This window comes from Mytilus californianus, unplaced genomic scaffold, assembly GCF_021869535.1.
Source record: "Mytilus californianus isolate M0D057914Y unplaced genomic scaffold, xbMytCali1.0.p SCAF_2, whole genome shotgun sequence".
Classification (NCBI taxonomy): Eukaryota; Metazoa; Mollusca; class Bivalvia; order Mytilida; family Mytilidae; genus Mytilus; species Mytilus californianus.
Genome location: NW_026262668.1, coordinates 74,647,859 through 74,664,636, shown reverse-complemented (window position 1 = coordinate 74,664,636; position 16,778 = coordinate 74,647,859). Strand labels below are relative to the sequence as shown.

Here is a 16,778-nt window from a genome sequence, read left to right as displayed (position 1 = left end):
TATTTTTAATCAAACATATTGAGTCTCTATCGTGTGTCAATGTTAATATAGACTAACAACAAACACTTAAAGCTATGTTTGCGTTAGCTTTCTATAACTCTTTTCCGAGTATTTGAGATAGTGGCTAAACGTGGTTCTGGTCCAAATAAGGTGATACCGGTTGGTGACATCATTTATTTGATCATGACAAAGATACTTAGAGAGGTATTTCTTTAACAGTCCCAAAATTATAAACTCAGTGATCTACATCGAACATTTTTTTTATTATACCCCTAATAGTGCTAAAATGAGGCCAATCCAGCTAAATATTTGTAACTATCAGGGTCACTGAAAATGAAGGTACTCGAATATCACCAAAGGTCTTGCACAAATGTTTTAGTTTAGTAATAAATTTTGAAATAGATTTCCCACACTAGTAATATACGCATGTTTACCGACATTTTCTTCCATCCAAACGTTATTGTATGCTATCAGATGATTATTTTTTGGTAAAAATTAAAAACTTAATAAGACATGTAGTAGGATGGGACGGAGCGAGAAAGAAAAACTTCACAGACAACTTACAATTGAGCAAAAGGAACAACCCCCTCCTAAAACCGGAGGTGATGTATGGTGATCCGAATTGATAAGCAGTCTCCACTAGTCGAACACAAATAAAAAAAGATAAAGAAAGAAAATTTGGAAAAATTATCTCAACAATCAAAACCGACTCTAGCGACGATGCGAATTAGATTAGAGTACTAAAAATTCGAAAAATCCGGTAGAGTATTAAAATCTAAGTTCATCTCCTCATGCAACAGTATAACAAAACATTTCATGTGCTTATACTTTGAATGTATAATTCTCTGTACCTTCCAATAATGTAGCAATAGGTATTCGCCATATGTAGCAATATTACAGTGTCTGTATAGGGTTTACATAAGAATAGGGGGGATAAAGAAATAAGAAAAATGACTTTACAATTAAATAGTGAATAATGGGGGGCTAAAATGGAGAGAAATGGCATAGAATTAAAGAATTCAGAATTGAAAAACCCCTTCCAATCTAGACTCCCTTGAAAAGTAAAATTAATAAAACATATAACATATACTGACACTAATTCATAAACATTTTATTAATAAGCTACTTTCATATTCATTTTCAAAGTTCTTATTTCTTCTTGTCTTTCCTAAACACCACTTTTTCCAATCCCATCATTGGTGATTCAAATATCAGTGAGGCCACAAATGCAACTGCATAAGCCATCCCAAGATGTGCAAAAAATTCGTATATCTAAGAGAAGAAGAAAAAACAAAAATAAATGAATTTATCAAATATATTAACATATAAATAACCTTAAAGATGCATCGTTCTTAGTTTTTGCGTTGTCTGTGAACTCAAATACCATAATTATGCGTTTGTGCACTGTTACAATTGCATAAGAGTTTGTGATATATCAATGGATTTTAAAATATTTGAGATATATATGCTACAACAGTGATAAAGATATCATAAGATTGTCAAAACTTTGTCTTAGTTTTAAAAACATATACAGGGTTTTATTGTGGAAGTATGATTCCATTTTTAAGAATTTAATCAAATGTGGTATTTCGCACCTAGCTCTGAACGGTTGTAACACCCATATGTAAACAATTGTCCTTCTATAATTGTTATGTTTGACTGAATAGATTAATTGATAAAGGTTGTAAATGTATTGACGTTGTTCAATAACTGTGCTTCGTATTGTTGGGATTAACTTCTAAATGTGACCATATAGTTTGAATCCGTGAAGACAAAAACAATCATACATGTTTCAAATATACATTGATTTTATGAGCAAATTCTGGCCATTGCACAAGATAATGTCTTCCTGTACTTTTTATGTTACTGTATGATATCTACTCCGACGAACAGCCTGTAAGTTTAAAGTGCAGGACGGCATGATTTCGTTTAGGCAGGGTAAGGTCTTTGAGCTTGATGTCAGAAGCTGAAATAATTCTTTGATACAGTATTATGTGTCACTAATTTGCTTGGTTCTGTGTTTTACTGCATATAATACCTTTATAGAGTTAAGTGTTTGTTCGGCTTGTTTGTATTGCACGTTCTCGTATGTACCTTTAGTAATCCCCGCCTTGTTCATGTGCAAATACTGGTCCAAAATAATGAAACTCGCCAGCAGTTGTATATATTATTATTATAATAATTTTGTCTTTTTGATTGAGTTGCTGGCGTGACTTTGGAAATATCAATTTATTGAATTGATGGCGTGTCTTTGATAATATCAATTTATTGAGGACTTTCATATAGTTATAATTGTATAGACACGTGTATATTGTTAAAGACTGCATATGTTGAACTCCTTCTTGTCTCTTAATTTTGTGTCATTTTGGTTTTACTTGACTCTTTAACATACTCCCCGCATCTTTTAAATTCATACTAATGACGGCATATCTTGAAAAGTGCTTTGAACATATAACAATAGTGTTGACTTTTAACGAAACTGATGATTCAGCAACATAACTGATATTGTTCAAATTGAATATCTTGTTTGAAACTATCAGCCTTACCACTTCATGATCATCCCAAAATAAAAACTGTTTTCGTGATTGGTAGTAAAAGTACATAACAAGTGGATGTATCAGGTAGGCACAGTATGTTAGTCTAGACAAAGGTACAAATCCTCTCCAGGACAAAATTGTATTTACGAAACCTGAAATAAAGACATGCATTGATAAATTGTGTCTTACATTCTCAAGAAAGATTCTGAAAAATATGATTTATTAAAATATATTGTACAATTTGAAGTGTTTGGCTAAACATATCAATATCTTAAAGATTAAGTGTACTGTAACATTTTTGTGTCGTGTTTTGTTTCCTTTGTTTAAATAGTTTGAAGCTAAACTGTTCTGATTTTTGGACAAAGATTTCTTTCGAACCATCTTATGACCTTTACTATCGACCAGATATTAACTTCTACTCTTATCGACTCTTACATTTACCATGTTGTTTGTGTACATTAAGGAACAACTACGTTTCTTCAGATTAATTTTTCCGAAATGTTTCTTCTCAAAATGCGAGACCCTCATGGGTTGAACTTGAACACCCCTGTAATGGTTCATCATTATTTGGGGACATCAATACCTTTCTCATCCCTTCATGAAATTTTACGAACATAGACAGTAGCTTCTTTAAAATAAAAAAAAATAGTATCAGAAGCAGAATTTTCCAAATTCTTATTTTTTTTATTTTTTCCGATTTTACTGATAAATGGACTTATTTTTCTGCAGTTAATGTGTACATACAAGGGTTTAAAGTTTTAACGCATTGATAAATTATTAAAACCTTCGTGGTACTTTACGAAACTTCGACAGAAGCTTCTTGGTGATCAAAATTTGAGGAATTATCCAGAGCAACATTTTGAAAATATTGAAGTTTTTTTTCCACATGTTTCCGTATTTTATCGATCTTGCTCACACTGCCAGAGTATCCACGCCTGTTGTAATAAATGTTATTTTGATCTTTTGATAGTTTCAGGTGATATGAATTATTTCGTTCTTGTCCGATTGATTTGTTTAGCGACAGACTATTAGAACATCTATTTGTGTTTTATTTAAGGTCTTGAATAATCCCTTGACAATTGCAACTGCTCTAAATTATTACATGTACTGTTTTTAATCAGTGACACACTTATGGTGTTTACATATACTAAGAAACTTACCTCCATTTCCAGTAGCACATGCAAATATCACCCAACAGACAGCAGCACCCCAGACTGTTTTGTGTAAGACATTGTACAGTGCGGCAACACCTGTAGATAACTGATCACCATTTATATCGTCATATACACCATAAAGTACAGCTAATGCTGACGCAGCAAACACCGCCCATATAGTTATATTTACAAACTGAAACAAAGAATGCAGTATATATAAGTATAGAGCAGTAATGTGCAGCTTTATTTGATGATTGATAAAACTGCGCATGGCCTATTTCTGTAGGTTTTATGAAATAACATTGAATGGCACCAATTTTACTGCATTAGATGCCCAATTCGACAAGTAAAATATATTCAGTGATTGTTCAAACCGTTGACGGGTCGATGTGTAATCATAGAGTTAAATGAAACATATACTTATCTTTAGAGGAAAACTTCAGAAGTTTAATCACAATGTAGTCCCTTTATTACAATAAAAACTCTAATCTCTTAACAATTTGAACCAGAAAAAAGACCAAGGAATCTGTCAAGGTTTAAAAATATGCAAATATATTTTCTGTTGATTTAAAAAGGCCATTGACTACATTGTTTAATACTTTACCTGAGGGAGTTAGATTGGTCCTTAATTTTGCGTTCTTTCTTTTTATCCCTGTTTTTATTAACACTAATAGCAATCTTGATGTCCCGAGCATCACTGAAGAGACATTAATTGTCGAATAACATTTGCGGTACCAATTATTGTCAAAATGCGCATCTGGTGCAGTAAAACTAGTACCGTTAATGTTATTTAAAACAAACGATATGTGTTGAAATGATTTTAAAACAGGAATATCCTCCATGTAAATGTAAATAGAAAGCTTATAACTAGACAGCAAGTTTCTTCGGGTTAACTTGTGAAATGGTCTTGTTAATGCGTTGTGAACTTAAAAACATGAAGTAAACGTGACTTTACTGCATAAACTCGCAACGAATATTTGGTTTTATTTCAGTATAAATTGCTTGTTCTTTGTACACAATTACACACATATGTAAAATTCAAAGTAGACATTGCACAAACTAAATCCCATTCTAATGTGGAGTTTAGGTTATGTTAGGCTTCGCCTTTCCCAGTCTGTACCCACAAAAACTGGGGGACAGTAATTTACCGATATTCAATTATCGTAAATCGATTAGTAAGAGACAAATCAAGGCAACAAACAAAATCGAAAAGGAGCGAGACCAATCTGTACACGGACTAGCCTATATTATTAGCACACATCATAAGCATTTGTTTTGTGACATGATATCATCACCAGGATTGTAATATTTCCATATAAGCATATTGTGTTAATCCGTTTTTCATTCCAAAAAATATATGCTACCATGGAAAAAGTATTACTGTTGTGGTGTAATTGAAATTTTAATTGCCTCTATCCTCAAACTGTCTTACCTTATTTATTTTACATTTGCATTTCGTTGTGTAAAGAATGTAGCCTGTGTACATTCCAACCAGGTATGGTCCAATTCGACAGTACGGCATTTGATAATAAGCATCAAAATAGTCACCTCCACTGAAAAAGTATACATAAAGTTGATAAAATTAGATTGTTTATATTATCACGACAGGTATTTAGAAATATATCAAGGAAGCTTATAAACTAAGAGTTCCAATTGGTGAAATTGAAATCATTCCTTCAAAATTTGTATGGACGTCATCACGAGTTGGTTGACCATTATAAGTTATATGGTTCGCTACTGACCCCCTACGGATCCATAGAGGGTTAGTAAAATCCATCCTCTATGGATTTTATTCACCCTCTATGGTCCGTAGGGGGTCAGAAGTGAACTGTATAACGAATTTATCGCAAGCGGGACTTTTTCTGCAGTGTTTTGTAGAAATATAAACCATACCTGGTTGGAATGTACACCTGAGATCCCCCCCCCCCCCCCCCCGTTTTTCGGTGAGATTCGTGTTGTTCAGTCTTCAGTTTTCTATGTTGTATTTTGTATACTGTTGTTTGTCTTATGGTGGTTTTTCGTTTTTTGTAATGGCATTGTCGGTTCGTTTTTGACTTATGAGTTTAATTATACCTTTGGTATATATCGCCTCTCTTTTACAGCGTTCGTGAGATATATTAACGATTCGGGAATAGTAATGCAGTATTGAAATGGTACACTAGTAAATGAATTTTAGTCTGTTTCGGCCATTTTGATCTAAACATTATCTGAAAAATTTTGAACTTGAAATGTCTCGATAAGGGTTTAATATTTTTTCAGATATTTCTTCTTGTAAATTCAGAACTGTTTCAACATTTGGTTTGCAGTCAGTCCATTTCTGTTCTTTCGGTTTTCCAATAATCCATTATGTGGTCGAAACAGTCCTAAATTAACTGCAGTGGATAAGTTTCAAAATTAAATGAAAGATTGAAATGACAAAATAATTTATTGTTCAATTTTTTTCAAGAGCTGTTCAGATCAAAATTGCAAATTAAGTTCAAAATTGGTGTACTGGTGTTGCTACTTTATGAGTTTGAATGTCCCTCTGGTATCTTTCGTCCCTCTTTTTGGGGCGTCTTGGCTGGTATTAATACCACTTATGAGGATTCATGGACTGCGAAAAGTTCTTTGACTAAATTATAATATTTGAACTGTAGATATGTAGACCATGGATGACCAATGCATTCAAAGTAGACGTTAAAAGACTTACAAAAGTCATCTTTACATGAAGGAGTTTCAGCCTTAGATATTTAGTAGGGGAAAATATCTTTTTAAGTTTGTTTTGGAAACGTAAAAATTGTCAGTTATACGCTTCTGTGAGACACAATGAGCGACAAAAAATATTATCAAAAAGGCTTTCTGCTACAAAATGGTTGATTAAATCTGAATGTGATCTGAAAATCCTGTATATCAAAATGTTTTTTCTAAGATGTCAGGAAATTGTGTAAATATTTCCTTGCTGTAGATTCAGGAGTGTACAATTATTTCCTGAACATAAATTATGTGTTCAACTATACCGCTTGCATAAAATTGAGAATGGAAATGGGGAATATGTCAAAGAGACAACAACCCGACCAAAGAGCAGACAACAGTCACCCGACCAAAGAGCAGACAACAACGCTTGCAGTCTATTCAGTAGTTCTATTCGGTTATTTCTTGGGGATAATTCAATGCAGATACTTTGGTTGCTCAAATAAACGGAATGTTTTTCCGTTTATAAAATATAAATTGAAAAAGGTCATAAGTTCCTTTATCACAAGTGAAAAAAAAAATCTAAATATTCACCTAAATGGATTTACACGAAGGTCCTTCTGCACAGATATAACTGCTGTTGATATGGCTGTTCCTACCCATAATACGAGAGTAACAATAGTCCCAGCTATTTTAGAACTGAAAATAAAGGATGAATTTTGCAAACATTTTTAACGACTAGTTTTACTAAATATGTGTCAAGATATAGCTTTATATTAAGTTAATTGATATAATGATGATATCTAGAAGTTATATGGGATATTCCTAATGTTTATTAACTTTAGCATCCTCATTTTTCTGCTGTTGTCATGTTTATAATATTTGTGGGCAAAGTAAACGCTATGTAGAAAAAGCGATCACTTTTGTTTGAATTTCAGGTTATACGAACTATATATGTTTTAATTGAAAAAAAAAGAAATAATTTTGTAGGTTTGTAATTTTCAGTTGATTACCACTCATCTTTATGCTAAGAATGAGTTATTAAAACATAGTTAAACAAGCAACAACCATGCAATCATACTAGTACTTCTGTTTTGTTGTAGTTATTTTCATATTGTTTGTCGGTAACAATCACCGATTGTCTGATGTATTTTTGGTTTTAAATGATATAATTGTGTTCTAGTATTTGCAATTCCTATCGAATTAGTATTGTCAAATGTCCAAAGAGCGAATCTATTTCAGAACTACGTTGTATTTACGTAATGGGTTATTTTCTTTTGTTTTCGATCTTAAAAGCTATGTTTTCCAACAGAGTTATGAGGAAGAACGAATGAAATGGACACTTCATATGTTTAACGGCCACCACCACGAATTTTCTGACCAATACAATGTGTAGGTGTCTTAACTCACTAGCCACATAGTTTCGCGGTCTTAGATATTTAGATACCACCATAGTCGTCTAATCTGTAATTTTACCGATTGTGTTCTATTTCCGATTGTGAAATTTTGACTGAGAGTGGATTTACATGGCAGGTGATGCATACATATCAGGAGTCGCTTATCCTGTCGAAGGACCCGATCTCGCTCCTTTTGGAGTTAATGCCATTCCCTCAGTTTTTGTTTGTTACCTTGATTTGTCTCTTCGTTATCGATTTACTAGCTTTGAACATCGGTAAACTACTGTCGCCTTAATTTATTATCTTTCTTTTAAGATTTGAGGACTTTTTTTTTGGAGAGGTGTACAACTGTTATGTGGTTGGTCAACTTATTGAAAACTCATGGTCACATGCTTAATACTCGTAAATATTTGATTGCGTCATTGGACTGTTGATGCTATGTTTTAGAAATGAAATGGAGATTCGGGATCCACGGGTGGTCTCTGTTTTGCAGCTTCAATTAGTTCCTATAAACATGTGGTATACCAATAAACCCTATAAGCCCACCAAAGATTAGAGACAAACATGATACCAATTACAGTGGTTAGTACTCGATAAAAAAAACCCCACCCTATGTACAAATGCACGGCAGGAACAATACAGGTATTAACAAAAGCGAGGAAAGTTGCGTATCATTGAAAACCATTAAAGAAGTTTAAAAATAAGGAAAATTAGATGTGATATCAAATAATATGTACTTACTGATAAAGAGCAAGCAGAATAGGTGGACTTATAACATAAAACTGCATATCATTTGCCAAGTACCAAGCATGGGCAAAACACTGAAATGTTGAATACAATACAATTTTTTGTCTTAACTGCATTTGTATTTAAACACTCTTATTATGAATTATTTAAAATTTTTATAATAATATATATTTCAATATTGAATATATATATCATAAAATGTGATATGCTATTTTAATATTCCTGTTGTTATGTCTACAAAAGTATTCGTATTCATAAGACTAGCAAAATTAAGTATCAACATTTTATGGCAGTTTTATTCACTGATGCATAAATAAAGTTTTATCAATTTTATCTGTAATAATATATACGTATATATCTATCAACAAACTTGGAATTTTGATTTCAGTATATTTCAACTAGGCCTTTTGAAGGTAAGGTGTAAGATAATATAGGTATTAATGAAGGATACGTTTTGACAACAACAATATTTTAATATTCTTTACAAATTGACAAAATATATCCCTCTTTAACATATTTAAGTTTTAAAGATGATGTACGTGATGTTCTGGCCTGTCTATATGAGGGTAAGCTAAATAAATGGTAACAAATCGACTTGATAAATAAGTTCCTTCAGTGGCATTTTATTACAATCTTAAAAGATCAGTGAATGAAATTGTGTAAACAAATTGATTATGCTTTTCGTTGTTTTAGACGATATATATTCTAGATTGACAAAAAATTATGATATCTACTTGGGGATTTGGTCCATAATATCAGATGATGACTTGAATTTTTAGATATGTTCTACTTTTTTCATCATGTTATCAGTTAGACTGAAGGGATAAGACCACAAACGTTTTCTTGACTTTTTTTTCCATTTTAATCTTTGTGATCATATAAATTTTGTTCATTTAAGTGTTGATACACAGAACAATTAACCTAGTTTGTCTTCGCAAGCGGAACATATGTTATTGTGAGCGCTTGTAGTGAACACTAAATCCTTATTCAAATATGATAGATGAAGTCTCGTAGTTTTCATGTAATGTCGTTTAGAAAAGAATGCTTGAAAATTCTTCCGTTGACGATGGTTTACTTGTATTCACAACGTTTCTAGACTCGGACGAATTATACAGTAAGAGCCAGACACATTGCATATACACTGGTCGGTCTACTGTTGATGACCGCATGTTGACCTATAGAAGTCTTAGGATTTTTGTTTGTCTTTTGGTTGCGTGTTCGTGGACCTATACCACACATCTCCATTACTTTCGTTCAACCCAATCTCACCCCATCCAATCTCAAAATTAATAAATTTACCTCTTCTGCACTTGTCTTGAAATTATTAATGTATAATAGATTCCACCACCACGTATCTTTACAGTACTTCTTTTCGAAGCCATCGGTTGACCACATGGGTCCGCTTCCCAGATATTTAGAGATACATATCTGCACCATCATAATTAGCATATATGGAGGGGTTAACCTGTTATACGGTAAAAAAAATTGATCTCTTGTTGACAACATCAGTTGATCAAATGTATGTTTTAAAAAGATTTAAGTGTTGTACATACTATGTTATTGAATTAATATATTCCAACAGTACATTGCCGCGATATATCCTTTTTACTCTGATGCGGCGCAAAGCAGTCACCAATCAATCAATCAATCACAAACAGTACATGTACAAAAAACATAATAACCACAATAATAATGATGGCAATAACATGACTAAATATACATACATCGAAACAACTTTTTTGAAAGGTTTACGGTCACCATCTCTAAGATTTTGTAATACCAGAATGGACGTCAGACCTGTAAATTACCGATTGTGTCCTATTCCCGATTATCACATTCTGACTGATTGTCAATTTGTATGACGGATAATGCAAACATATAACCTGTAAAAGTTAAAGAGCGGAAACGATTTTTGTACATATGCACAGGAAAAGCTAAGTTGAACTGAGCTTTTGACCCTGAATTTCAATATACATTTATCTTCCTCGTACGCGACACATCTTCTTGTATTGGTGAATAATCTACCAACTTTTAAAATCAAATTCCAAGGGCTTTTAAAATTGTAGAACGAAACGATTTATTTTTAAAATGTGCACAACTTATAGTTTTTGACAATGACTTTCAATGTACGGATTTCTGCCATGTACGAGACATGCCTTGCAATAGTGGACTGGTGAGTAATCCTGTCAATTTCCTTTTATGAACTCAAATGGGCTTTAATGGTAGAAAGCAAAAACAATGTGTGACGGACAGAATGATGAACGGACGGACGGACAGATAGACACACTTTGTATTGTAGGTCTCCTTCGATTAAGAACAAACAATAAAATTCATTATATTCAATGAAAAATGCATTTATCACCAACATTCGATCACAAATTATCATACTATGCAAATATATAATAAAATATTTAATTGTGGTACCTTCAAAACAATCAATATATGTATGTCTACATATACCATTTAATTTAGATGTATTACTTAGTGAGAAATATTAGTAAATATGCTTGGCAATCAGTAAATGAGCATAAACTTCCAAACGATCATATGATTTTTTGAGTTGACGGATAAAACATTTGATGTTATTTCTTACCTCCAAAACCGATGAAAATAAAACATAAACCAATTCAGTCTGCCTTTTTGCTTCTTCAGTTGATTTAGAACTACGTATGTTAGTAAGGTACCACTAAAATAATGTAAATGTACTAAATGTAATTACAGATCTTTTTTCAACTAAACTGACACTTTTAAGAAAATGAAACATTCAAGTTGGAATAAATGTCCTAAGCTTGTTTCATTTTTATTAATGGCATTCGTGTCTTTTTGAAGCATGCACTGTACATTTTTTCTTTATTTTTGCAATGATTCATTTGTCGATTTACACAGATGACGACGGAATTGTTCTAATTGTCGTAACCACAGTCGCGTCATCTTTTCCTCGAATGAGACCTACCGAAATAAATTTATAACTGGGTTTGTACTTACATGAGCAATGCGAAGGGTGTCACTAGTGGAACAGGATCTGATTACCCTTCCAGAGCACCTGAGATCACCCTCGGTTTTTAGTGTCGCTTGTGTTGCTTAGTCCGTAGTTTTCTATGTTGTGATTTGTTTATTGTTGTTTGTCCTTTGGTCGTTTTTCGGTTTTTGCAAAAGCATTTTCATCTTATGAGTTTGACTATCCATTTTGTATCTGTCGCCTCTCTTTTACACCTGGTTTCAATGATTTTAAAATTACAAACAAAGTCACTTTGGTATTCAAATAGTAATATTATTTTATATGTTTGTTGTTTAAATATTTTGCTTTTTTATTGTTTCCCCCATCTTATCTTATTAATTATTTCTACATTCATTTTGAGATACCTTACGTACCTTAAAGCGAAGAAGGTATCTACTGATACCTCAGCATTGATAATGGCCATGAAGGTTTTTCTCTTTATCAGTGCTCCATAAAGCGTACCAATATTACCTTAATTGCGAGCAATGATAATACATCTGTATTATTACAATTAGATAAAGATGGGTAACATGATAAAAGATATCATTCAAATAGGAAAAGTAATAACTTCAGGATAATTTGAAAAAAAGTTTTTTTTCTATGAAATATATAGCAGCGTTATTTTCGTGGTGTCAAACACTTTTGATCTCCGACTCTATCATAACATTTATTACATCGGTGGAAAATTGGACGATTCCCGTGTAATGTATCTGATTAATATACACTTGTGTAAATCTCAACAACAAAACAAGTGCCTTTTTTTTTTGGTTTTAGCAGAAAACAAATGCTTCTATCATATAAAATATGAACGTGAAGCAACTATGTTATGCTAAAACAATTTAGATTATAATTATAATGATAATATGTATTTGCTAATTTAAAACTTCTCAGTTTATGGTGAGACACATAACAAGGGAAATAAAATAACTGAAGACTATAATGGGAAATAAATATAGATAAAAGGAACAGCAATTTTATTTTCATCTTGAAAGTTGGTTGAAGGTCTTATCCAACGTTGGATTATCATTTCAAATGTCAATAATAAGGGAAAACAGACCAGTTTGTGTATTTTGTGTATTTTATGTTAGACGTTTATATATGTATATAAGTCTGAAAATTAAACCCAACAGTGTAAGAATTAGATTTTTATGCTGACAATATATATATATGTGTTGGTTTTCTCGTTTGAATGGTTTTACACTTTTATTTTCAATCTTATCTAGATTGTGGAACATAAAAATCCCGTGAAACAAGTTGTTGGAGTTTATGTTATAGGTTTAACAAAGAGATGTGGTATCTTTAAGCACCTGTCCTAAGTCAGGAGCCAGTTGTTCAGTGGTTGTCGTTTGTTGGTGTGGTTCATAAGTGTTTCTCGTTTTTTATGTAGATTAATTAGACCGTTGGTTTTCCTGTTTGAATTGTTTTACACTAGTCATTTTGGGGCCCTTTATAGCTTGCTGTGTGGTGTGAGCCAAAGCTCCGTGTTGAAGACCGTACTTTGACCTATAATGCTTTACTTTTATAAATTGTGACTTGGATGGAGAGTTGTCTCATTGGCACTCATACCACATCTTCTTATACCTACAACTAGAAACTTACCTACTGAGTACAAGCCAAACGCGTATGTGTGTCCTAGAATAACCCAACTCATGCTGATAAACCGTATACCGTTGACAGCGGTTAGCGTGCCAGAACCTTGGTTTGTACTCAATATCTTAGCTCCATTTGTGTAAACAGAAAATGACAGCAGTAACTTTCCAAGAAATCCTGAAACACATTAAGTACAAAAATGCTGAATTTATATTTTTTTGTGTAAGGACGCCATAGAGTGTTGAAATCGCTAAAATGCAACTGTCATAAACTAAGAATGATGGTTACAAATAGTCAGGAAGGAATAGATGACGAGCTAAGACAAGAACAAGCGGACTTCAGAAGGGGGAAAAGCACTACCGAACAACTCTTCACTTTGAACAATGTTCTGAATTGTATGCTCCTTTATACAGTTTGTACATCAACTTTGTAGACTTTGAAAAGTTGTTTGATTCCATCCACAGGGAAAGCTTATGGTTCATCTTAAAAGCTTACCACATCCCAGACAAACTCATCACAATTTTAAAACTATTTTACGATTCATTTGAGTTTGCAGTCATAGACGAAGGAATACAGTCGGAATGGTTTAAAGTAAAAACAGGAGTAAAACAAGGATACATGATGTCTGGCTTTTTATTTTTGTTAGCCATTGACCATGTCATGAAGCAAACAATTGGATGTCGATACCTTCACTTACCTAGGAGGAATAGTTACAGCAAAGGGTGGCTGTGACAATGACATGGACAACAGGTTCAAGAAAGTTAAAGGCCAATTCAGCAGGTTAAGAAAAATATGGAGATCACCAGTACTGTCATTTAAAACAAAGGTTAGGTTATTTAACAGCTTAGTCATATCAGTCCTACTGTATGGATGTGAAACCTGGAAAACAACTGAACAAGACAAAAAGAAATTGAACACCTTCCAAAATAGATGTCCGAGACAGATACTGAAAATAAGGTGGCCCAATACTTTATTAAACGAAAACTTCCACATAAGAGCTGGAACAAAGAAGCTAAGTGATGACATAATAGAACGGCATTGGAGATGGATTGGCCATGTACTAAGGATGGATACCAACAGTATATGTTCAGTTGCACTGACATTGAAACCAGAGGGAAAAAGGAAAGTTGGACGTCCCAAAACCACCTGGAGACGGACTGTAGAGACAGAACGAACATCACTCGGATGGAACAGCTGGGCTACAACAAGAACAGCAGCTAAAGACCTTGTGAAATGGAAAAAATGTATCAGAGCCTTAAATGCCGACCGGCATGAAGAGGATAGGTGAGGTGAGGTGAGGTTTTTTTCTTACTGACCAAGTGCTTACTCGGAAAAAAGAATTAATGAAAAAAATATGAAGATGTCAAAAAAGAAGTAATTTTCTTTTTTACACTTTTCAAAAGATAATCAAACCAAAATAATGAAAAGTAAATATAACAAACTACACTGTGCATTGTTGCTTTTCAAGGACAACAGTCATTCTGTAATATTTTATCCGTTTGTTGGGGTGAGCGAAACACAAATCAGGTCTACCAAATAAGTATAGATGACATCGTTGTTATTTTTAACGATCTTTAATAGATAGGTTGTGTTTATATATAAATTGACTAAAATGATTAAAAAAAAGAATAGTTCGTTACCATTTAAAATAAGGGGGAAATTAATTGTAGCATTGAGTTTCAGTGAAATTTCTTGTTCGTGTATGTTTTTGAAAACAAAACAAAAATGCGTTTTTTTTTTATTAAAGTCGGGAGCAAAACTGTTTCTCACGAGAAAAAACCCTCAAAGATGAATGGTCGGTACCTAAGGAAATACTATACCTGGTTCATGTGGTTTGTACTGAGTTGTGGACGGATCTTCAACTGACATTGACCTATCCGGCTCTTTAAATTGATATTTGTGCTTTTGGCCAGATAAATCGCTGATTGGTCCATTTTTTTCGCCTTCATATCCGTTATTAACATGCCCATTACCCGCTGAATCATATGTCGTGGCATGTCCATCGAAAAGATCCCAACTGTTTTTCTTTGGTTTAGACATGTGTTGAATAATAATATCGTACGTGGTAGCTATGATCGCAAGTCCAACAAGTACACCTATTATAATGCTACAAAGAAAACGGTTCCATATTAACATAATCACAATAAATTATTAGTATGCAATGTCTTCATGCCAACTTATAAACCACGTAATACTTATTCTTCGTCTACAACACATGTTTATCAAATAGAATTGAGAATGGAAACGGGGATTGTGTCAAAGAGACAACAACCCGACCAAGGAGCAGAAAACAGCCCAATACAAAAAGCAACTGTACCAATCCTGAACAATTAAAAGTCTTTATAAATATAAATCTAAGGATATGTACCATACTGTATAGTCGGTAATAAAAGGTCCAGACATGAAAAAAAAATGCGAAAAAATTCAAACGAGAAACTTTTGATTTTTCATTAAATAGTCCGTAATACGTATTACAAAAATGTTTGGAAAGCCAAAAATGTAAATCATGTTTTAGTCCGCCCATTCTTTATGTGGCTGTCCCAAGTCAAAAGACTGTATTTCAGTGGTTGCTGTTGTTTATTGTCTGTCATATTTGTCGTTTATTGTTTTCGCATAGGTCAGGCCTTTGGTTTTATCGTTTGAAGTTTTTCTAATTTTGACATGTCGGGCATTTTTATAGCTTACTATACGGTATTGGGTTTGCTCATTGTTTAAGGCCGTACGGTGACCTATAGTTGCTTATATCCATATCATTTGGTATCAAGAATTTGTTGTCTCCTTATGTAACACAAAATGTTATTATAATTTCAAAACTGAAACAAATAATGAAGCATTTAAAACGCGTGTTTTGAAACTCCTGATACAATGTATATCGGTTCAAAAATACATATCAAAAAAGGTAAAAATGTATAAAATTAATCTTTAAGATATTTATGTACTTCTAAAACAAGCATAAAAGTGTCCAAAAAAGATTAAAAAAATTTTAAAAAAAACATTTGAAAAATTTCAAAAACTTACAATGCTATTCTTGCTCTAAAATCAATAGGTTGGTCAGGTTTCTTGCAATCTCCACCAGTAGCAAATACTGTGTTATTTGAAATCCTAGGTAAAACTGAAAACAAGTACAAAAGCTATATAGTGATATTGTAAATGAAGTTTAGTATGTTTACGATGCTACACATCTTATAACTACGTAAAGGATACCATTTTATCTGAGAAGCAATGTGTTTAACAAGTGGAACATTAACTGCTTACCATAGCGACAACCTCATGGATGCCATGGTAGCGTAATCGTCCCGAGTAAAGGTGGAAGTAGATTTGACTCCCGGCCATGTCAAACCAAAGTCTTAAAAATAAGTATCTTATAAATAAGAAGATGTGGTATGAGTGCCAATGAGACAACTCTCCATCCAAGTCACAATGTATACAAAGCTAACAATTATAGGTCAAAGTACGGCCTTTAACTCGGAGCATTGGCTCACACCGAACAGCAAGCTATAAAGGGCCCCAAAATGACTAGTGTTAAACAATTCAAACAGGAAAACCAACGGTCTAATCTATATAAAAAACGAGAAACGAGAAAAACCTATGAACCACACCAACAAACGGCAACCACTGAACAGTGGCTCCTGACTTAGGACAGGTGCATAAAAATGCAGCAGGTTTAAACGTTTAACAGGCGCCA

The 16,778-nt window shown here is 33.1% G+C and overlaps 1 protein-coding gene across 12 annotated transcripts in view; it reads right to left on the bottom strand.

Annotated features, from left to right (window-relative positions):
• LOC127730293 (O-acyltransferase like protein-like) overlaps positions 1-16,778 on the bottom strand; it is an 82,907-nt gene that overhangs the window by 57,385 nt on the left and 8,744 nt on the right. For 3 of the 12 annotated variants that reach the window (XM_052238616.1, XM_052238617.1, XM_052238608.1), the window contains exons 4-11: positions 16,112-16,205; positions 14,914-15,200; positions 13,103-13,270; positions 11,878-11,974; positions 11,099-11,191; positions 9,805-9,970; positions 8,500-8,579; positions 6,956-7,060 (exon numbers count right to left, since the gene is read on the bottom strand). In XM_052238616.1, coding sequence (XP_052094576.1) covers positions 6,956-7,060; positions 8,500-8,579; positions 9,805-9,970; positions 11,099-11,191; positions 11,878-11,974; positions 13,103-13,270; positions 14,914-15,200; positions 16,112-16,205 — 1,090 coding nt within the window. Of the gene's footprint in view, positions 1-1,090; positions 1,273-2,546; positions 2,690-3,697; positions 3,885-5,123; positions 5,245-6,955; positions 7,061-8,499; positions 8,580-9,804; positions 9,971-11,098; positions 11,192-11,877; positions 11,975-13,102; positions 13,271-14,913; positions 15,201-16,111; positions 16,206-16,778 lie in introns of those variants that run through there. The other 9 variants (XM_052238615.1, XM_052238610.1, XM_052238606.1 and 6 more) reach the window with 8 other exon arrangements.